Genomic DNA, 22830 nt, shown 5'->3' with positions numbered 1-22830 from the left:
ACCGGACGTGCTACCTGTCCCAGACCTGCTGTTTTCAACTCTTAATGATCGGCTATGAAAAGCCAACTGACATTTATTCCTGATTATTTGACCATGCTTGTCATTTATGAACATTTTGAACATCTTGGCCATGTTCTGTTATAATCTCCACCCGGCACAGCCAGAAGAGGACTTGCCACCCCTCATAGCCTGGTTCCTCTCTAGAGTTCTTCCTAGGTTTTGGCCTTTCTAGGGAGTTTTTCCTAGCCACCGTGCTTCTACACCTGCATTGCTTGCTGTTTGGGGTTTTAGGCTGGGTTTCTGTACAGCACTTCGAAATATTAGCTGATGTACGAAGGGCTATATAAAATAAACTTGATTTGATGATGTTCATTACAGTTTTCTTGAATGTGGAGTAATTTGTAGAACGTCACATGAACATATTCAAACCCCGGTATTTGGGAAACATAGATCAGGGGTGGCCAACCCTCTTGGAGAGTAAACTTTTGGCAGGATTTTCTATGGCCTAAATGAATTACATATTTACATGTTTGTTTGCTATGGACAAGGAGAGACTGAAATCCATAATATGGTTAGCAACTGCCACCAACCAATAATATTAGCATTTTCTTTCACCCCAAAAAGTTATTCAATGTCCCCCAGTTTGCTTACTCTAAATGTCATGTTCAAATAATCTCAAAGGTACTTCAAACCAAGTTGTCGAATATTGAGTGATCAAGGGCCTAAGCCATGTGAAAATATGGAGAATTGCAGGAAATTAGTTTTAAAACATTTATTTTTTCTGGGGTTGGATCAGCCATCCACAATGCAGGTGATGGCTGCAGGATGAAGTTGGCGAAGAGCAACTGCAGAAACTCACTGCAGTCAAAATTTCATGAACTTTGATCACCTGATTTTTGTCAAGTTCATGCATTTGCTCAATGCAATATACTTTGAAGGCGGCAAACAACGATGGTCAAGGTCTTGACAAAGTGATCTGCTCGAACGCAACCTTTTACTTCTCTAGCCTTGGCTACCACACGAGCACTCAATCGGTCACACGTTCAAGCTAGCCAATAATGAGCTAGTTCCCTCTTTTGTCGTGTTGGTATCATGCGTAGAAGCACTGGGCACAGAACATTGCATTAATCACGTAGTTCGTTAGCTAATACATTTTTCTTAAAATGTTGAATGAGTGTGAGCTGGCCAGCTATCGAGGAGAGATGTTCAGACTTAAACTACAGCTCCCAGAATGCAACCGCAATGCAGCGTAGGCGCGTATATCCGGTGTCGTAAACACATTTTACTTCCGCCCAGACAGACCGACACTGGCAGCCAGAAAAGGAAAACGTAGCTAACTTTTAAAAGCAGCAATCAACAAGAGCTTTTTGAGCATAGTTTCATATTTTACAATAAAATCAGGACATGTTTCTCGACGTGACTGAATATTGACGAAGTCGCTAAAAGCAAAGACAAACGCGTTGGCCGCTCAAGAAAGTTTGTGTGAGGGCCTGTAAACAACATGTCCTCCGCCTCGCAGGCATCCTCTAGACGGCAATGGTGCTACCTCTGCGATCTGCCCAAGATGCCCTGGGCCATGCTCTGGGAATTCAGCGAAGCTGTTTGCAGGGGATGCGTGAACTACGACGGGGCGGACAGAATCGAGCTCCTAATTGAGACGGCCAGGCAGTTGAAGAGCAGCCACGGTGTTTTGGACGGAAGGTCCCCGGGCCCTCAGCAAGGCAAACCCAGCTCAAGTGGACAGATGGAAGGAGGGAGGCAGCATGCAGAACGTTTAGAAAGGGGGAGGGGAGAGTATGGCGTTTCCCCCCGCCTCCCCAATGGTCTGCACAGAGCTGAAGATGTGAGTATGTCAGAGGGGAGCAGACAGAGCCCCAACACTAGAAGGGCTATGGCTGGGGCCGCACCTGCTCTACATGGGACCATACCTCATGCTTTGATAGCCCAGGGGTTAGTGGGGGCCCCTCACGGCTTGTTGGCCCCCGTTTCAGGCACCAGAGCTGGGGGCCAGCAGATGGCTGGTTCCTCTGGCCATATAATGGGTGGTGATGGAAGGCGCCAGGTAATGTCAGCCATGTCGCTGGGGGCTGGTGCCTCCACTCTTGTGGGTCTGGAGGCAGGCTGGAGGAATGGTGAGGTCATGGCTGAGCTGGCAGAGAGCGCCAGGAGCCGGGCAGAGGGCTGGCCCAACCGGCCCAGAGCGGTACGAGATGTCCTGGTGACCCTCTGTGGCTGTGCCCCCTTCAGTGTGCGCTTCAGGAAAGACCACAACCTGGTGGGGCGCATTCTCGCTTTCGAAGCCGGGACCGGGCCTGAGTTTGAGCTGAAGGTGTTTGTGGAATACCCCAGCGGCTCTGGAATAGTCTTCTCTGGCATCCCGGAGCTTGTCAGGCAGATGTTTCGTGACTCAAACAAAGACGCGGGCAAAGCGGTGAACTCTGGGCTGCGTTACGTGGAATATGAGAGGCGGCAGGGTGCCGGGGACTGGCGTGCGCTCACGGAGCTCCTTAGTGACGGTGTACGCTCGTTTAAGGAGCCACCGATGCCCGAGATCCTCCCACAGCCGTACACGGATGCCGGCATGCCCATGGCGCCCGCCGGCCGCTCTGCACCTACCAAGGGTGCTGCACGGCGACGCAAAGCATCACCGAGCTCTGAAAACGGAGAGAGTGATGGAAGACCCATGGGGGATCACTCAGCCAGAGAGCCCTGGTCTCGAGGTGCCTATCCAGGCATGGAGCCCCTAGGCTCAGGCATGGCCAACCCCCAGGACGGCCTTCCCCGCTCACACAGCCAGCCCTCGCCCATCTCAGCGCTCATGGGAGTGGCCGACAGCCTAAGCTCAAGCCAGATGTCCCGAGACGGCCCCGGCATGTCCTCAGCCCATTCCTCCGCAGCTGGCCGCCCAACCAGCAGCAGTCCCTCCTCTGCCTCCACCGCAGTCTCCCAGGCAGATATGGGCCAGGGTGCCCAAGGGGGGGCGAGCACTACCAGCGCTGGGGATTCCGGGAGCGGCGCCCTGCTTTGCTGCACCCTCTGCCGAGAGCGCCTGGAAGACACTCACTTTGTCCAGTGTCCTTCTGTCCCGCACCACAAGTTCTGCTTCCCATGCACGCGTGGCTCCATCCGCAGTCAGGGCCCTGGAGGAGAGGTATACTGCCCCAGCGGCGAGCGTTGTCCCCTGGCCGGATCCACCGTGCCCTGGGCTTTCATGCAGGGAGAGATCTCCACCATCCTGGCCGGAGACGGCGACGTGACGGTGAAGAAGGAGAACGACCCCTGACCCCAATCAAGGTGAAAGGCCCATGACATCCATCTTTTATTTTTTTCATAATCTATTCGAGCAGTAGTTTTATCTGTTTCTAATAAATGTTGTAATTGTCTTCTTTCTCAACAGCGGATCAAACACTTTGAAAGCTCTTCCCTGATCTATTTATCTCACCCGGAAGTTCAGATTGGCTGCAGTTCATCACGTGCACCGCAGAGGTGCAGCAAGAAATAACCGAATCACCACGCAACCCAGGAGGCAATAGAACCACCTTTTTAAACAAGTTAGGAGGGCACCAGAACCATCTGTCCAAAAGGGCCATTTGTCTGTCCAAGCTGGGCTCATCTGTTAGTAATAGTTAAACTAGAGAAAATCACAAGTCATTCTCCATGTCCAATGAAGAAGCAGAGGCTATTCACGAGGCCTTGTTTTAAAAGCCCAGGATTGAAAGCACAGGTCTGTTCTTTAATATGACAATCTCTCAACGTGTTTCTATATAAAACAATTTAGTTGCATACTGTGTCATATGTGAACGATACCAATATTGAAAGTCCATGGGTAGCCAGAAGCAGGCAATTATTTGGACAGGACAAATAGATTTTTAAAACAATGGCAAAACCAAGGTTTAAACATTTTAATCAAGTCTCTTCAATGTATGCTCCTTTATTACATATTGTATGTCAGAAATGTGAATTTACTTTAAATGACTGTAATTTCTATTTTTGATACAAATTTATGTATGCGTTTATAGTAAGTAATAAGACCAAAGATGGCTTTGTGCTCTAATTTGACTGTAGCTTTGTATGCTGTACTCACTGATAACTCTGTTTCTTAATCTACCACAGAAGTAAGCTGGTTGTTTGTCTAACTTTTTTTGAAATCCCTGTGTGTGTATACACACACGCTTCAATGGTTTAACAACATACTCAAATGTGATCTTAATATGGGGTCAACTCTAATAAATTCCAGAATAGTCAATGCTCTTGTGGATTTTTTGTCTTGCTCCCTTTTTGCTAGTGCAATTCAATTCCTATGTTTCTGTATGGCACATACACATATCAGGAGAAGTGCAGCATTTTTCAAACATTTAATTCATCTTAGAAAAAGGTACAGTTGCACTCATTGGCACTTTCCTAAGGAGGAAAGTTCAAAACGCTATTTTTACACTGTTGAAATTACACCGTTAATGAGAATAACCTGATTCCAACCAATTTAATTAGAATTTTGAATAATTTAGTCCAGGCCATTTGACTTTGAAAAATCTCAAATACATGTGAACAACAAGTCCTAAATTACAATGTATTTAAGTGAATTGTGAAAAGGTGCCAATATATTACAGCACATAGACATTTGAAGACAGGCACATATTTAAAATCTTTTCCCATGATTCAGCATTTTAAAACTTAATAAAATTCCAATGATACCACAGTAAACCACCTCTAACTGTAAACAATGTATTTGAGCAGCGAAATAGGGTATAAAAAGGTGACAGACATTCAATAAATGTCAAACGAGCTCACATTTCACATTCCTCGTATGCATAGACTGGTACCAAGCGTCACAACCAATTTCCAGGATTAGAATTGGGCGGTATTTAATTTTCATACCGTTTCTGTACCATACCGAAGTATACAGTATTGCTAAATGTTCACACAAGTGGCGCCCAAAAGATTAATACTTTTTTTGACACAAAACAATTTAGGCACTAGGGATCTTGATCCAGGAGGGGATTGAATGTCTCTGCTGTAACCAAGAAGCTTGATCATGACATCTAGCCACTTCACTAGCAAACCAAATGCATAGCTGGAGCCCTACGCTGGATATAATTTGATATCTTCGATTTCTTATAGTTACACTTAACTTATAGCTAACTATAAGTAGTGGCGTAGCACGGTATTGAAAATCATATAGTCGGTATTCGGCAATACCCCGGTATATCGCCCAAGCCTAATTAGAAAATATTGTAAACAAAACACCCATAGATTATGTATATTGTAATAACATTTTCACAAACAAAAAGGAAGCCTGAAAAATATAGAATTTGGTATCACCCCTTATTGATCTGGTTCATGAGGACCATGTTTATATTTCATTGACAAATATCAAGTGATAATAAGCAACTTGATGGTCAGCCATCAATGCTTTTCATTGGAGTCACCCAGTGAAACCTCGCAAGGAGCTTCTTGATCCAACAACGTGACCCCTCAGAAAGGGCTTCCTGTGTCCCGGAGGGCCTCTTGGGCCCCTTTCAGTGTCTCCCTCTTCACACACTTCCAATAATCTATGATGCCACGCTGGGGCTGCACCTGGGGAAATACAAACATCACATAATAATTAGAGGTCGACCGATTTTTTAAAACCTGCATATTTAGTTCAAATAAATTCATGTTAGCAGGCAATATTAACGAGGGAAATTGTGTCACTACTCTTGCGTTCAGTGCAAGCAGAGTCAGGGTATATGCAACAGTTTTGGCCGCCTGGCTCGTTGCGAACTAATGTAGGAATTGTACATAATATTGAAGGTTGTGCAATGTAACAGCAATATTTAGACTTGGGGTTGCCACCCGTTCGATAAAATACGGAACGGTTCCGTATTTCACTGAAAGAATAAACGTTTTGTTTTCTAAATGATAGTTTACGGATTTGACCATATTAATGACCAAAGGCTCGTATTTCTGTGTTTATTATATTATAATTAAGTCTATGATTTGATAGAGCAGTCTGACTGAGCCGTGGTAGTTAGCAGCAGGCTCATAAGCATTCATTCATACAACACTTTACTGTAAGTATCTCTACTTGCACATCATCATCTGCTCATTTATCACTCCAGTGTTAATCTGCTAAATTGTAATTATTTCACTCCTATGGCCTATTTATTGCCTACTTCCTCATGCCTTTTGCACACACTGTATATAGACATTCTTTTTTTCCCTACTGTGTCATTAACTTGTTTCTTGTGTTATTGGTTTGTTTACTGTTTACTCAATGTGTAACTGTGTTATTGTCTGTGTCACACTGCTTTGCTTAATCTTGGCCAGGTCGCAGTTGTAAATGAGAACTTGTTCTTAACTAGCCTACCTGGTTAAATAAAGGTGAAATCAAAAAAGAAAATTGCCAGCAGCTTTCTCTTTGCTTCAAGCAGCAGTAGCAATGCTTGAAGCAAAGCGCTGTTTATGACTTCAAGCCTATCAACTCCCGAGATTAGCCTAGCAATACTAAAGTGCCTATAAGAACATCCATTAGTCAAAGGTATATGAAATACAAAATGGTAGAGAGAAATAGTCGACGCATCAAAATTCCTATAATAACAACTACAACCTAAAACTTCTAAACTGGGAATATTGAACCACCAGCTTTCATATGTTCTCATGTTCTGAGCAAGGAACTTAAACGTTATCTTTTTTACATGGCACATATTGCACTTTTACTTTCTTCTCCAACACTGTGTTTTGGCATTATTTAAAACCAAATTGAACATGTTTCATTATTTATTTGAGACTAAATTGATTTTATTTATGTATTATACACTGCTCAAAAAAATAAAGGGAACACTTAAACAACACAATGTAACTCCAAGTCAAATCACACTTCTGTGAAATCAAACTGTCCACTTAGGAAGCAACACTGATTGACAATACATTTCACATGCTGTTGTGCAAATGGAATAGACAACAGGTGGAAATTAGGCAATTAGTAAGACACCCCCAATAAAGGAGTGCTTCTGCAGGTGGTGACCACAGACCACTTCTCAGTTCCTATGCTTCCTGGCTGATGTTTTGGTCACTTTTGAATGCTGGCGGTGCTTTCACTCTAGTGGTAGCATGAGACGGAGTCTACAACCCACACAAGTGGCTCAGGTAGCGCAGCTCATCCAGGATGGCACATCAATGCGAGCTGTGGCAAGAAGGTTTGCTGTGTCTGTCAGCGTAGTGTCCAGAGCATGGAGGCGCTACCAGGAGACAGGCCAGTACATCAGGAGACATGGAGGAGGCCGTAGGAGGGCAACAACCCAGCAGCAGGACCGCTACCTACGCCTTTGTGCAAGGAGGAGCAGGAGGAGCACTGCCAGAGCCCTGCAAAATGACCTCCAGCAGGCCACAAATGTGCATGTGTCTGCTCAAACGGTCAGAAACAGACTCCATGAGGGTGGTATGAGGGCCCGACGTCCACAGGTGGGGGTTGTGCTTACAGCCCAACACCGTGCAGGACGTTTGGCATTTGCCAGAGAACATCAAGATCGGCAAATTCGCCACTGGCGCCCTGTGCTCTTCACAGATGAAAGCAGGTTCACACCGAGCACATGTGACAGACGTGACAGAGTCTGGAGACACCGTGGAGAACGTTCTGCTGCCTGCAACATCCTCCAGCATGACCGGTGTGGCGGTCGGTCAGTCATGGTGTGGGGTGGCATTTCTTTGGGGGGCCGCACAGCCCTCCATGTGCTCGCCAGAGGTAGCCTGACTGCCATTAGGTACCGAAATGAGATCCTCAGACCCCTTGTGAGACCATATGCTGGTGCGGTTGGCCCTGGGTTCCTCCTAATGCAAGACAATGCTAGACCTCATGTGGCTGGAGTGTGTCAGCAGTTCCTGCAAGAGGAAGGGATTGATGCTATGGACTGGCCCGCCCGTTCCCCAGACCTGAATCCAATTGAGCACATCTGGGACATCATGTCTCGCTCCATCCACCAACGCCACGTTGCACCACAGACTGTCCAGGAGTTGGCGGATGCTTTAGTCCAGGTCTGGGAGGAGATCCCTCAGGAGACCATCCGCAACCTCATCAGGAGCATGCCCAGGCATTGTAGGGAGGTCATACAGGCACGTGGAGGCCACACACACACTACTGAGCCTCATTTTGACTTGTTTTAAGGACATTACATCAAAGTTGGATCAGCCTGTAGTGTGGTTTTCCACTTTAATTTTGAGTGCGACTCCAAATCCAGACCTCCATGGGTTGATAAATTTGATTTCCATTGATAATTTGTGTGTGATTTTGTTGTCAGCACATTCAACTATGTAAAGAAAAAAGTATTTAATAAGAATATTTCATTCATTCAGATCTAGGATGTGTTATTTTAGTGTTTCCTTTATTTTTTTGAGCGGTGTATTAAGTTAAAATAAAAGTGTTCATTGAGTAGTTGTAATTGTTAAGATTACAAATATATATTTTAAAAAGCAGCCGATTAATCGGTATCGGCTTTTTTGGTCCTCCAATAATCGGCATTGAAAAATCATAATCGGTCAACCTCTAATAATAATAATAATGTTAATAAACTTTACAGAGTGGCTGCGTGAATTGATCACCAGGACACCTTTTTATGTGGACTAAACAACCCCCCAAAAAATGTTATGCAACCTCCGCTGCTTCCTCCCTTTCCTAATCCTCACTTCTGAGATTAACATTCTGAAAAATTTTGACAACATGATCAGCGTGAGGTTTTCTCCCCCCAAAAAGTGCGTAAAGTAACACATCGTGGAACGTTTAAAAGGTTATTTAGTACACTGGAAAAGGTGCCCTAGGGGGCGGGGCAGTTCGATTAGATTGTGTAGCCTCGGCTGAAACTTAACTTGTATAGCACAATTCATACAGAGACTGCAACTCACAACACAATGATTATTAACAAGTAAATTGGAGACTTGCATGAAAGTTTGAGTGAAGCACGGATCTCAAGATCAAATAACGCCTTGACATACTTTTTAATGTGATTGCCAACTGGTAAATACCCCCTTTACCTTCAAGCCACGTAGTACTCGGTCCTCCATCACTCCGATAAACTCCTTGTGGCTCAGGCAGTTATCGCCGTCCAGGTCAAAGATCTTGAACACAGTGTCCAGCACGTTCTCCGAGAGGTCGTGCCCCGTGGCGATCTTCACAGCTCGCTTAAATTGGACTGTGGAGTATCAAAAGAGAGTCAAATTATCAGGATAATGTCTTTGGTTGAAGTGATTTGCCTGTGTCGAATCAGAAACTGTCATACAAAATGCCCTTCCTACTTAAAACAAGGTAGACATGAAAAATTACCCATTCCAATAGGTCGGTTGGCTTCACTTATCATTTTCACAGAGAAGGCAAAGTCCTCCAGGTTGTTGGTGAATAGGCAAAACGCTTTGAACTCATCAAATGTGATGCTCTACAAAAGAAGAGGGACAAATGTCCAAGTTGTACACTGAGAAGTCAACCCTTGAGACACACACACACACACCACCCCCCCCCACAAAATGTGCTATATTTCACAACTTCTTAAACCTGAAGGTACATTGACCTGACTTCCTATTATCCCTGGCCCTGTTTGAATAGAAAATGCATCCTTTCTTCATTAAAGTGACACCACATCAGAATTGGTTGGATTGGGGAAAATAATTGGGTGGCAATTCACAACCTTGCTTTCACAACCCCTAATCATCTGTGGTGACCAAGGAAGGAAGGGTGGATTTTTCAAAGCATTGGAACAGGGCCACATTCCTTTTTACCTGGCCAGCGGGGATCCTCTTCCTCATGTTCTCCCAGTAGGCCTCGTTGGCTTCCTCGTTGGTGTAGTGCAGTAGCCACTCTGCAAAGTCCTCCCGCCGCATGGTGTCCATGCCCTTGGAAAACTGCAGGAACTCCATCTCCTGCACCTCCGCCTGCAGGTCCTCCATGAACCTAGAGGAGACATCCAGAGTAAAGACACTGAATGTGACTAGGTCGGTTCTGGGCCCGTACTCAGTGTCTCAGAGTAGGAATGCTGATCTAGGATCAGGTCTCCCTGTCCTTGTAACTATATTATGATCTAACAGGCAACACTGATCCTTGAGCAACAAGAAGTATTCAGTGCGTATGAGAAAACATGATTTTACTAGGATTAGGTACACCTATATATATAAAAGTATGTGGACACCCATTCAAAGAAGTGGATTCTGCTATTTCAAACACACCCATTGCTGAAAGATGTATAAAATCAAGCACACAGCCATGCAATCTCCATAGACAAACATTGTTATTGTCAAGTTGCAATGTCTAGGAGCAACAACGGCTCAGCTGCAAAGTGGTTAGCCACACAAGCTCACAGAACTGGACCGCCGAGTGCTGAAGTGCGTAAAAAATTGTCTGTCCTCGATTGCAACCCTCACTACGGAGTTTAACTTCCTCTGGAAGCAATGTTTACAGCACAAGATCTGTTCATCGGGAGCTGAATGAAATAGGTTTCCATGGCCGAGCAGCTGCACACAAACCTAAGATCCCCATGCGCAATGCCAAGCGTCGGCTGGAGTGTTGTAAAGCTTGCCATTCTACTCTGGAGCAGTGGAAACATTGCGATGAATGATGATGAATCACTATTAACCAATGAGGGCTGTTTTTCATGGTTCGGGCTAGGCCTCTTAGCGTTAAGATTTCCCTTCACTGGAACTACAGCATACATTTACATTACAGACGATTATGTGCTTCCAACTTTGAGGCAACAGTTTTGGTAAGGCCTTTTCCTGTTTCAGCATGACAATGCCCCCTGTGCACAAAGCAAGGTCATACAGAAATGGTTTGTCAAGATTGGTGTGGAAGAACTTGACTGGCCTGTACAGAGCCCTAACCTCAACCCCATCAAAGACCTTTGGGATGAATTGGAACACCGACTGCAAGCCAGGCTTAATCGTCCAACCTCACTAATGCTTGTGGCTGAATAGAAGCAAGTCCCCGCAGCAATATTCCAATATCTAGTGAAAAGCCTTCCCAGAAGAGTTGAGGCTGTTAAAGCAGTAAAGGGGGGAACAACTCCATATTAACGCCTATGATTTTGGAATGAGATGTTCGACGAACATGTGTCCACATACTTTTGGTCATGTAGTGTATTTTACCTGCAGAATACATTGTACTGAAGCTTGTTTTTGCCATTCCTGCCAAAGAAGAATGCCTGCAGTGTAGTGTTCACACCATCCCCCTCTACGACTGGTTTCTGTGAAGATGACATCAAGTGTCAACACTTCCCGCCTTTGTTATTACTGCAAGCCCCATCACGCTTGAAATACGAGTAAACACAATCAGTTTCCCAGCCGGTACACAATGGTTTACGTCACCGTACAATGACAGTTGGCAAGGCTTAGTGCTTTCAATGTGCATTTCCACATGTAATTTAAAATAATAAAAATAAACTTTATTCAACTAGGCAAGTCAGTTAAGAACAAATTCTTATTTACAATGACGGCCTACTGAGGAACAGTTAACAGTTAACTGCCTTGTACAGGGGCAGAACAACAGATTTTTACCTTGTCAACCTTTGTTACTGGCCCAACGCTCTAACCCCTAGGCTACCTGCTGCCCATATCAAGTATTTTGAAAACTTTTCAACAAGTCACATAAATGACTAAGGAGTTCAGTCTTAAAAAGGTTTAGAGTGTTGACTCACCACGTCTGTGGCACCTTCCATGGGCACTTTATCTTTTCTTTTCCCAATGATTTTCTTGAGCTTCATCATAAAACAAAGCAGCAACAATTATTCCTTGTATTATAATAAACGCAGATACTAAACTACAAAAGATTAAGCTAAAAACATGTACTACAAGTGAGAGCATTTCTTAGCTAGCTTAGTCTAAAAATTCAGGAAACAACTAATTCAGTTATAAACCCACTAATAACACATACATACCTCTTACTCATCTGGATTATCCAATAAATGTCAGCAATAAGAGAATTTTTCATTAGTCAAAAAAGGTTTACTACCCACAATGCCTCACTAATATTAAAACTGGAGCCAGTTTGAAACAGCAAACAGTGTGTGTTTGAAATCGACAGAACAGCAGTTGGACCGCATAGAACTACTGATCTACAAATCATCTTGCATCCCAAATGCTACTCATGATGTGACCAAAGCGATCACTTGCCTGCCTTGCTCAAACTGATCCCCTCAAACACGCTGAATGATTATCCATGCAGCTCCTCGCTCTACTTTGTCAGGTGCATAACATGCTTACGTGTAAGACGTTTTGGACCCAATATTCCCAGTAGGAACACACAACAGAGGTATCTTAACGTTATCTAAACCCTGTGGTTCCCAGTGTTGCTGAATGTCCACACCAGGCTCTGTTCAAAATTAGGGAATCAACTTTTCATTGGTTTGGTACAAAACTGTGTCAGTCACATGCATTTTTGTAGCAATGTATGCATATTGCATTGTGCTAAAGCCAACTGGCAAATACAGTATGTTAACAAGCTAGATTCTGTAACATACAATGCATTCGGAAAGTATTCAGACCACTTGACTTTTTCCACATTTTGTTACGTTACAGCCTTATTCTAAAATGGATTAAATTGATTTTTCCCCTCATCAATCTACACAGAGAGTCAGAGTCCTTTAGGTACCTTTTGGCAAAAACTGGGAGAAACTGGTCCAGACTTGAAGTACTGGCCATACAACATGTGACTGAGTTAGTATCAAGAGTAAAGTACTCACTTGTAGGAGCATTTATTTTAAAACCTCCAACTGGGCAACGTCCATGTAAGGGCTGGTAATATTTTGGAATTTAACAGTGTGGATACTTGATATAGATATACATGACTATATAATTTCATATACAATCAGACTGAATACAGATTACTATATGCAACATGAAAATACAAATCCATCAACTCCTTGAGAAGCATATCATCGCTGTCTGATGAAAACCTCATCTCCAAACCACAAATGTTTCAGTAAATTCAAAAATATTAACACATTTTCCGCATTAACGAACATACAATTATGAAGCTTCAGAAGCTATTTTGAATACATTTTCTTGGTCCTAGAGTCACGAAATGTTCAGAGTACATTGAGGGGAATTACTGCTTTCAATTAATAAAAAATAAATAAAAAATGGCCACAAATGCAGTTACAAGGTTTTCATCAGAGAGTAAAAAACAAAAATGTGAGGAACATTATATAATACAGATTATAAAGCATACCTTGAGAAACTCCTTTCTGTCCACATGCTCATTGCCATCAATATCAAGCATTTTGAAAGCTATATGAAATCCTGTGTGTGGCTCTGAAATTACACAATGCATTTTCTATTAGAAAATAACATCACAGGCTTATCTGCAGTTGAAGTTGGAAGTTTACATACACTTAGGTTGAGTCATTAAAACTTGTTTTTCAACCACTCCACAAATGTCTTGTTAACACCCTATAGTTTTGGCAAGTTGGTTAGGACATCTACTTTGTGCATGACACAAGTCATTTTTCCAACAATTGTTTACAGAGATTATTTCACTTAGAATTCACTGTATCATAATTCCAGTGGGTCACAAGTTTACATACACTAAGTTGACTGGCCTTTAAACAGCTTGGAAAATTCCAGAAAATTATGTTATGGCTTTAGAAGCTTCTGATAGGCTAATTGACATCATTTGAGTTAATTGGAGATGTACCTGTGGATGTATTTCAAGGCCTACCTTCAAACTCAGTGCCTCTTTGCTTGACATCATGGGAAAATCAAAAGAAAAAAGTACCACGTTCATCTGTACAAACAATATTACGCAAGTATAAACACAACGGGACCACGCAGCCGCCATACCGCTCAGGAAGGAGACGCGTTGTCCCCTAGAGATGAACGTATTTTGGTGAGAAATGTGCAAATCAATCCCAGAACAACAGCAAAGGACCTTGTGAAGAAGCTGGAGGAAACAGGTACAAAAGTATTTATATTCACAGTAAAACGAGTCCTATATCGACATTACTTGAAAGGCTGCTCAGCAAGGAAGAAGCCACTGCTCCAAAACCGCCATAAGCCAGACTACGGTTTGCAACTGCACATGGGGACAAAGATCATACTTTCTGGAGAAATATTCACTGGTCTTATGAAACAAAAATAGAACTGTTTGGCCATAATGGCCATCGTTATGTTTGGTGGAAAAAGGGGGAAGCTTGCAAGCCGAAGAACACCATCCCAACCGTGAAGCACGAGGGTGGCAGCATCATGTTGTGGGGGTGCTTTGCTGCAGGAGGAACTGGTGCACTTCACAAAATAGATGGCATCATGAGGTAGGAAAATGATGTGGACATATTGAAGCAACATCTCAAGACATCAGTCTGGAAGTTAAAGCTTGGTCGCAAATGGGTCTTCCAAATGGACAATGACCCCAAGCATACTTCCAAAGTTGTGGCAAAATGGCTTAAGGACAACAAAGTCAAAGTATTGGAGTGGCCATCACAAAGCCCTGACCTCAATCCTATAGAAAATGTGTGGGCAGAACTGAAAAAGTGTGTGCGAGTAAGGAGGCTTACAAACCTGACACCGTTACACCAGCTCTGTCAGGAGGAATGGGCCAAAATTCATCCAACATATTGTGGGAAGCTTGTGGAAGCCTACCCGAGACATTTGACCCAAGTTAAACAATTTAAAAAGGCAATGCTTCCAAATACTAATTGAGTGCATGAAAACTTCTGACCCACTGGGAATGTGATGAAATAAATAAAAGCTGAAAGCCTTCTCTCTATTATTCTGACATTTCACATTCTTAAAATAAAATGGTGATCTAACTGACATAAGACAGGTAATTTTTACTAAATGTCAGGAATTGTGAAAAACTGAGTTTAAATGTATTTGGCTAAGGTGTATGTAAACTTCCAACTTCAACTGTAGGTTCTGCTTGGACCTAACAAAGCAGCGACAAGATGAGCGCTAAACAGCAGGGTCTTCTGAAATAATGATTCTAGCACAACATTGTTGGTGACTGGGCAACATTTTGAATGAGAAAGTTAAGTCACCAAAACAGTACCACCAAAACACTACCACATGAGCTGTGTGTTCAGTATCTAAGTATGAGAAAAAAATACTATTGGACTGTTTGAAGATGTTATTTTTCATTTTGTGCCTACTGAAAACCACCACCCAGGTTGTCAGTCCAGCCACACATAAGTTTTAGCCAGCTTTTCAGTCACTGCACTAACCCTGAGGGCATAGAAAATCCCACAAATTCAAGTAATGCATACATAATCTTATTATTTTCACAATGTGTTACAGTAACAGGCTACACAATGTACTATCCTAAACATGATAGGTAGTACATTAGATTAGGCTACGTCAAATTAAGTTAACCTATTGTGCAGACAATAAGATGAGGGGCCTGAAAATATCATGAGCAACGGAAACTCAGCAATTCATAAATGAGCCAGCTCCTGTACAAAGATGTTGCCACACATTCATTATGTTTGCACGTCTATATGCTACATCTGTGCTAAACCAGGGCCGTGTTCATTAGGCACCCAACGGTAGAAAACGTTCTGAAACGGGAAGGTATCATCTGTCCTTGTGTAACAGTGTTGCTTCTGTTCTTCTCCCTGCCCCAACCTGGACTCAAACCAGGGACCCTCTGAACACATCGACATCTGTCGCCCATGAAGAAGCCGCGGCCCTTGAGCAGGTGATGTCACCGATTGAATGACACTAGGCTACACTCAAACCCTTTGACCTCCTCCACAGCAACTACAGCAGTCGGGCAGAGCGCAACTGAGTAGATACCTCTAACTAGCTAGCCAATTGATATCGACTAAACTTGTCCAATAAACACACATTTTGCTAATCGACACCACCCAGATGAAGTAAGATGTGCTGTGTAAGCATGAAAGGATGCAGGTTCCAATGCATGTCATTGAAAGGGGGGGCTGTTTCTACTGTATGTCATGCTGAGTCTATAACTTACTGGTCAGAATAGTCAACAGGAACAGGTACTCTGTGTAGGATATCAGACCTGCAAGACACAAAACATGCCATCTGTATCACACAAACATTTCAGTGAGTGTTCATTTAACCCGTTTAGATTGACTCCAACATTACATACATATTTCCTGCCTGAAGTATAACTAGCCAGCATCTTTTAACTTTGATAAAGCACGTAGCACCAGTGAGGTTGATTGACCATGGCATGAAAACGTACCATTGTCTCCAAAGTTTCTGAACAGACTGTTGCCTGCCTTGGCCCGTGAGGCAGCATCCAGCATCTTATCCACCTCCTGCAAGTATCATCAATTACGCAAAGAGAAACAACAAAAAGTAATCTTGTGCTGTAATGCTCATGTTGGTAAGACTATAGTAAATTCAAAACAAGTTCTGACAATGAGTTAACTCGATCCCAACACTCACCTTTTTGGTTAGAGCTTTATTTTGCAATTTCCCTACAAGCAGAAGGAAAAGAAAAGAGCAGTTCTTGCTTGGAACAAAATGTAATACACTTACCCAGATGGAGCTTGTATCTAGCCAATGAAGCCATATGTCAAACAATTACATTCATTACATCATGCAGTATCCCTTTTCAAGCACGTAGGCCATTTTACAACATGGACACTGTCATTTGATACTACTGTACTTACGGTCAACATTCTCCAGCATGATTGAGAAGAGGAAATCCCTTGGTGTCATGTAGAGCTCCTCATCATACATCATTGAGGCAAACTGGTTGAAGCGCATCCGTCTGGCAGACATCTGGTATACTGGAAGCACCTATAATACCGAATGAAGAATTAGCACTAAAAGGAGGACAAAGTCTAAATTAAGGGGCAGTGCAAAGCTGAAAATTGGATAAGATAATGGAAATAGAATGGTCAGTACTCCTGACCAACTATTTTGGCTCAGACTTACTTTCATGCAAACAGCAATTAGCTAATGGATACATTTTATTTGCTTGCTTATTTCTATCAATGTATCTACTGATTGCACAATTTCCCTTTACATAGAAAATATTATCCCATAGGCCTCTCCCTCTCGGTCACCACAATCACACCGTTATTCAACTGGTCGTTCAGATCGGCACCGTTTCCGTTTTATTTAACGTTGCACATGAATGGCATGATGATTACGGTGGCTCAGAGGGCGATATTGTTTTGTGTGTTCTTTATATATGAACTGTGTTTGAATACTCATACTAACCATGCTATCTGTGACGTAAATGTAGTGTATACTTTTTGGTCATAGTATGGATATAGTTAGTATGCCAAAAGTTTCCGGATGTCGTACTACATTCGCCAAAATAGGAAGTATACAAACAGTGGACACTTGCTGTGATTTAGGGTCCATAATGCAATTCTTCTGGAAATGGGCGTGACTTATGCAGCCAAAGTCTAACGAGAGCGGATACAAATGTATTGCTTTACTAATTGACAAATGTTGTGCAATGTAATAAAGTAATGAACGTTACTTTTCGAATAAGTTACCTTACAGTTATGTTGGCTGACAATTCGTTAGCTACGCTACCCTTACGAACCACATACCGGTTACATACTGCTGTAAATCAAATTGTATTAGTGACATGCGCCGAATACAACAGGTGTATGTATACCTTACAGTGAAATGCTTACTTATGAGCCCCTAACCAACAATGCAGTTTCAAAAAAATATGGATAAGAGATAAAAGTAACAAGTAATTAAAGAGCAGCAGTAAAATAACAATAGTGAAACTATATACAGGGGGGTACCAATACAGAGTCAATGTGCGGGGGCACCGGTTAGTTGAGGTAGTATGTACATGTAGGTAGAGTTATTAAAGTGACTCTGCATAGAAGACAAGAGAGTAGCAGTAGTGTAAAGAGGGGGGTGGGGGACAATGCAAACAGTCTGGGTAGCCATTTGACTAGATATTCAGGAGTCTTATGGCTTGGGGGTAGAAGCTGTTTAGAAGCCTCTTGGACCTAGACTTGGCGCTCCGGTACCACTTGCCGTGCGGTAGCAGAGAGAACAGTCTACAACTAGGGTGGCTGGAGTCTTTGACAATTTTTAGGGCCTTCCTCTGATACCGCCTGGTATAGAGGTCCTGGATGGCAGGAAGCTTGGCCCCAGTGATATACTGGGCCGTTAGCACTACCCTCTAGTGCCTTTCGGTCCGAGGCCGAGCAGTTGCCATACCAGGTAGTGATGCACCAGTCAGGATGCTCTCGATGGAGATGCTGAAGAACCTTTTGATGATCTGAAGACCCGTGCCAAATCTTTTCAGTCTCCTGAGGGTTAGTTGGTTTTGTCGTCCCCTCTTCACAAATGTCTTGGTGTGCTTGGACCATGTTAGTTTGTTGGTGATATGGACACCAAGGAACTTGAAGCTCTCAACCTGCTCCACTGCAGGCCCGTTGATGATAATGGGGGTGTGCTCGGTCATATTTTTCCTGTAGTCCACAATCATCTCCTTTGTCTTGATCACGTTGAGGGAGAGGTTGCATAAAGATATGCTATCTTAGCTAGCTGCTTTCTAACGGCGTTAGTTGGTTACTAATACATCAAAATTGCCAGTATATTAACAATATCCTATCTAACCAACGTTTATTGACTTGATTATTCCAGTCATTAGCTGTGCGTTCTCAATGGACATTCAGGTGCTTTCATAAATTCGCTCAGGCTATCCGAGTTGTCCGAGAGTACTCTCCTTTGAGTGTACCAGAGTAGCGCAGAATAACTGAATTTACGAACGCTCAACACACGTTGAATTTTGCCAGCGTCGTTAAATGTTGGCAAAATAGCTTAATTAAATTGTTGCCAGCAGCAGTTTGTCACCAACTGTCTGGATAACATGAAAACTGCCTAACCAGCTCTGCTAGGGTGAGTGAAATGGTCAGAGTGAGGTGTTAGCTAGCTACTTCCAGACACAAATGAGAGGTCAGAACAAGGTCAGAATGCTCAAACCCTACTCCTCGGCTAGAGCGTCCAGTGGGCACTCTGAATGTTCCCAGAGCAAAACGCTATGAATTTACAAACGAACAATCTGACAACGCTCTGAATTTACCAACGCCCAGAGCGCACTCTGGCACTCCAGATTGAATTTAAGAACACACCCGAAGTAGTAAAATGTTTAGCTACTAATTTGTTAGGCTAGCAAGAGGTTGCATTGCAACAGCATCAACTTCCGGTAGACAGGCGAAGCGCTAGTATGCTCAACTGAAGGATACTGTTCGTTTACAGTATACTAATAGTATGTATTATATACTCATTAAGTATACAGTATGTTAGTATGGGTATTCGAACACAGCTATGATCTATGTCTGTGCTCCACAAGTTTTGCTATTTGATGGTCACACCATATTGATTAGGGCTGCTTTCAGTATGAAAAAAAACGGCGTCGTTTCCGTCTAATTAAACGTTTAACACCGTTCTGAATACACCACAATACTCTCAAAATGTTGATTGGATCAACAAAATACAACAACATTGCGATAACTAGCTACCTAACGTTACCGTATTAATTGTACGCATAGCCATGGCTAAATAGGCTACTTGTTTACTAATAGGCCTACTGTAATATAGGACGCCGCGCATCGTCCTTAATATGGCTGTTTACTTGAGCATTGTACTAACATTCAGTTGTGATAATGCCTGGTAGAAAAGTTTAGCATACAAATACTGACTCACCAGGCACTTAGCAAGATTCCTGGCATGTTCGGATAGCTAGTTAACTCAAACTTCGTGGCTAACTTTACAGATAGCTAGCTAGCTGCGCCACTTCACCAAAGATACTTTAACGTTACCTTTTCCTCCTCGGCATGGACGGTGAAGGGCAAAAACCTCTTGCTCGGCTGAAAGTGATAATATACCAGCCCGCTTCCAACGACAGACCCCAAAATGCCAGGTCCCAGGGCACTATGCAGCGTTCTGTATGACCAAGGTCTCCTCCAAAAGTTTCTCAAAACTCCAGCAACCCTACCAAAGCTGGCCATTTTCCGTAAACTTCTTCTTAGGTACCTTCTTCTTCGATGACGTTTAATGGCGATTGGCATCCAATACATGTTGCATTACCGCCACCAACTAGACTGGAGTATAACTCCTTTATACTTTGCTTGAATAAAAAAGAATAAACAAATACCATATAAAAACAAAGAATAACCTCCACCCCCCTCAAACTATTTAAATATATTTAGTCCTACTTAACACACCCTGTAACTCTTCTGACGTCAAGTCTTGCACACCCAAATACCTCTCTGCAGCAGCCTCCACCACCTCAATTTTCTGTGACTTATGTTCCATTCCTGCAGTACAGTTGATAACCATTGCTATAAATGATAAAAATCCAATCTTACTGAAACATATATCACTTGTTGGACTATCCCTCTGCACTGGTACAGCTCTACAACTCACACGACTCCTCATGATCCCCCTTGACCAATCTTCCTTTACCCTCTTCACTGCCTCAGCATAGACAGCTTCTGCACTACTCTAACCCTGGAAACTTCAACCTGCCTCTCTCGTGGACATTTCTGATCTCCAGCCCCATGGGTATCCCTACAATTAACACGTACCACTACTTTCCCCAATACTACACATGCCTTTGTCTCATGCCCTTACGCACACTTCTCACACCTAGGAACCTCCCTCCTACACACTGCTGCCACATGCACATACGGTTGACACCTGTAACCACATAATGTATTCGGCACAAAAGCTCATACGGGATAACGTACATATCGTAACATCACTTCGTTGGGCAAAGACTGAACATCAAAACTCAAAAGGACAGACAACAACTCCTCTGTTTCACCACTCACGCCACCCTGTCTGCGTCGCATCAAACTACGAGCATCGCAAACACCCGGAATCTTCACCTTCAGTTGCTCAACTTTCACATTTACCCCAGTAATCACTCCTCTCAATGGCACCCTTTCCTTGAGAGCAAAACAATTCACCTCTCTTGTCCCCATTCGTTTAACGTGGAGCGCCTGCTCCATCTGACCAGCAGAAACACGCAATTATCAAAAGACCACTTCTGATTACCTTCACTGATTCCACAGCACCCAACTCTGTTTTCACCCAGCCTGAAACCACAAATGGATCAGCCAAAAGGCAAAGGTCCACTTTTTCCAAAGATGTTACTCCTACTGTCTCAGACACATCTTTATCCTGACCCTTGGTGCAAACCTCGGGCTCCGAAAACTTAACCACATCTACCACCTCCGATACTTCGCAATCATTCGCTTCCATTTCTCCTCCTGTCTTAGATCCGGCAATCACCCCCCCCCCCCATTTTTAACCCCTTCCTCCCATTCTCTCTTCGACCTTCTCTGCCTATCTTTATCCCTCCATTCCTCCTCTGTATGCCAAGTATACATCCCCTTATGATAATACTGCACTTCTCCTGACATACATCTTGTTCTTGCCCTCTCAAGGGACGCCAGTTAACCGGCAATCACAATCCAACAGCAAATGCAACCTTCCTGTCTGCGTGTCCAAATCTCTTCTTTGGTATCATGGCATTCACACATTTTGTTTGTGCATGCTGCCACCTACTGTGCGGAAATGTGTGGCCGATCGCGTTACATTATGTGATACAAACATAAAAACGATGGGGGAAAGGAAAAAATTGCCCCACCAACTAACCCCACACTTATATACCGCTATTTAATTTACCCTAAATGATCTTAGCCAGGCTGCTGGCCTGGGAGAACGGGACTCTCGTTCAACACACCCTGTAACTCTTCTGCAGTAAAACCTTCCACACCAGTACTTCTCTGCAGCTGCCACCATAACATCTATATTTTGGGATTTACGTTCCATTTCTGCAATACAGTTATTAACCATGGCAATGAATGCTAAGAAGCCAACCTTACTGAAGCACAAATTTGTATTACTCTTTAGTAGAGGTCGACCGATTGCCGATTAATTAGGGCCGATTTCAAGTTTTCATAACAATCAGTAATCTGCATTTTATGCAATTACATTGCAGTCCATGTGAAGACTGCGTGGCAGGCTGACCATCTATTATGCGAGTGCAGCAAGGAGCCAAGGTAAGTTGCTAGCTAGCATTAAACTTGTCTTATAAAAAACAATCAATCTTAACATAATCACTAGTTAACTACACATGGTTGATGATATTAGTAGTTTAACTAGCTTGTCCTGCGTTGCAAATAATCAATGTGGTGCCTGGTAATTTATCATCGAATCACAGCCTACTTCGCCAAACGGGTGATGATTTAACAAGCGCATTCGCGAAAAAGCACTGTCGTTGCACCAACGTGCCTAACCACAAACATCAATGCTTTTCTTAAAATCAATACACAAGTATATATTTTTTATCCTGCATATTTAGTTAAAATAAATTTATGTTAGTAGGCGATATTAACTAGGAAAATTGGGTCACTTCTCTTGCATTCTGTGCAAGCAGAGTCAGGGTATATGCAGCCGTTTGGGCCGCCTGGCTCGTTGCGAACTGTGTGAAGACCATTTCTTCCTAACAAAGACCGTACTTAATTTGCCAGGATTTAATAAAATTATTACATAACATTTAAGGTTGTGCAATGTAACAGCAATATTTAGACTTATGGATGCCACCTGTTCGATAAAATACGGAACAGTTCAGTATTTCACTGAAATAAACGTTTTGTTTTCGAAATGATAGTTTCTGGATTTGACCATATTCATGAACGAAGGCTTGTATTTCTGTGTGTTGATTATATTATAATTAAAGTCTATGATTCGATATTTGGTAGAGCAGTCTGACTGAGCGGTGGTAGGCAGCAGCAGGCTCGTAAGCATTCATTCAAAGAGCACTTTCCTGCATTTGCCAGCAGCTCTTCGCAATGCTTGAAGCACAGCGCTGTTTATGATTTCAAGCCTGTCAACTCCCGAGATTAAGCTGGCAATACT

General features: G+C 43.1%; 2 protein-coding genes across 2 annotated transcripts; one reads left to right on the top strand and one right to left on the bottom strand.

Annotated features, from left to right (window-relative positions):
* The first annotated feature begins 1266 nt into the window (after positions 1 to 1266).
* Positions 1267 to 4246, top strand: LOC129819637 (interferon regulatory factor 2-binding protein 1-like). The gene is made up of 2 exons (XM_055876061.1): positions 1267 to 3294; positions 3398 to 4246. The coding sequence occupies exon 1, from the start codon at positions 1502 to 1504 to the stop codon at positions 3281 to 3283; it is 1782 nt and encodes a 593-aa protein (XP_055732036.1). The 5' UTR covers positions 1267 to 1501; the 3' UTR covers positions 3284 to 3294; positions 3398 to 4246.
* Positions 4247 to 4341: 95 nt separating this feature from the next.
* On the bottom strand, positions 4342 to 21200 carry LOC129819643 (calcium uptake protein 2, mitochondrial-like). The gene is made up of 12 exons (XM_055876075.1): positions 19722 to 21200; positions 16587 to 16716; positions 16360 to 16391; positions 16154 to 16229; positions 15920 to 15967; positions 13181 to 13263; positions 11649 to 11708; positions 11101 to 11198; positions 9742 to 9913; positions 9293 to 9401; positions 9004 to 9161; positions 4342 to 5574 (listed from the first exon to the last, which is right to left on the bottom strand). Exons 1-12 carry the CDS (start codon positions 19977 to 19979, stop codon positions 5473 to 5475), a joined length of 1326 nt encoding a protein of 441 aa, XP_055732050.1. The 5' UTR covers positions 19980 to 21200; the 3' UTR covers positions 4342 to 5472.
* Positions 21201 to 22830: the final 1630 nt, after the last annotated feature.

The sequence above is a fragment of the Salvelinus fontinalis genome, chromosome 2 (genome assembly GCF_029448725.1).
Source record: "Salvelinus fontinalis isolate EN_2023a chromosome 2, ASM2944872v1, whole genome shotgun sequence".
In the NCBI taxonomy this organism is placed as follows: domain Eukaryota; kingdom Metazoa; phylum Chordata; class Actinopteri; order Salmoniformes; family Salmonidae; genus Salvelinus; species Salvelinus fontinalis.
This window is presented reverse-complemented; position numbering and strand designations above follow the sequence as displayed.

Excerpts from the sequence above, each read along its gene's own strand:
- LOC129819637 (XM_055876061.1), top strand. The coding sequence starts at position 1,502 with ATGTCCTCCGCCTCGCAGGCATCCTCTAGACGGCAATGGTGCTACCTC.
- LOC129819643 (XM_055876075.1), bottom strand. The coding sequence starts at position 19,979 with ATGTATTGGATGCCAATCGCCATTAAACGTCATCGAAGAAGAAGGTAC. Across the intron at positions 15,968-16,153 it reads CAGAAACTTTGGAGACAATG|GTCTGATATCCTACACAGAG; the intron begins GTACGTTTTCAT and ends TGTGTCTTGCAG. Across the intron at positions 11,199-11,648 it reads TGGAAGGTGCCACAGACGTG|AAACCAGTCGTAGAGGGGGA; the intron begins GTGAGTCAACAC and ends TCATCTTCACAG.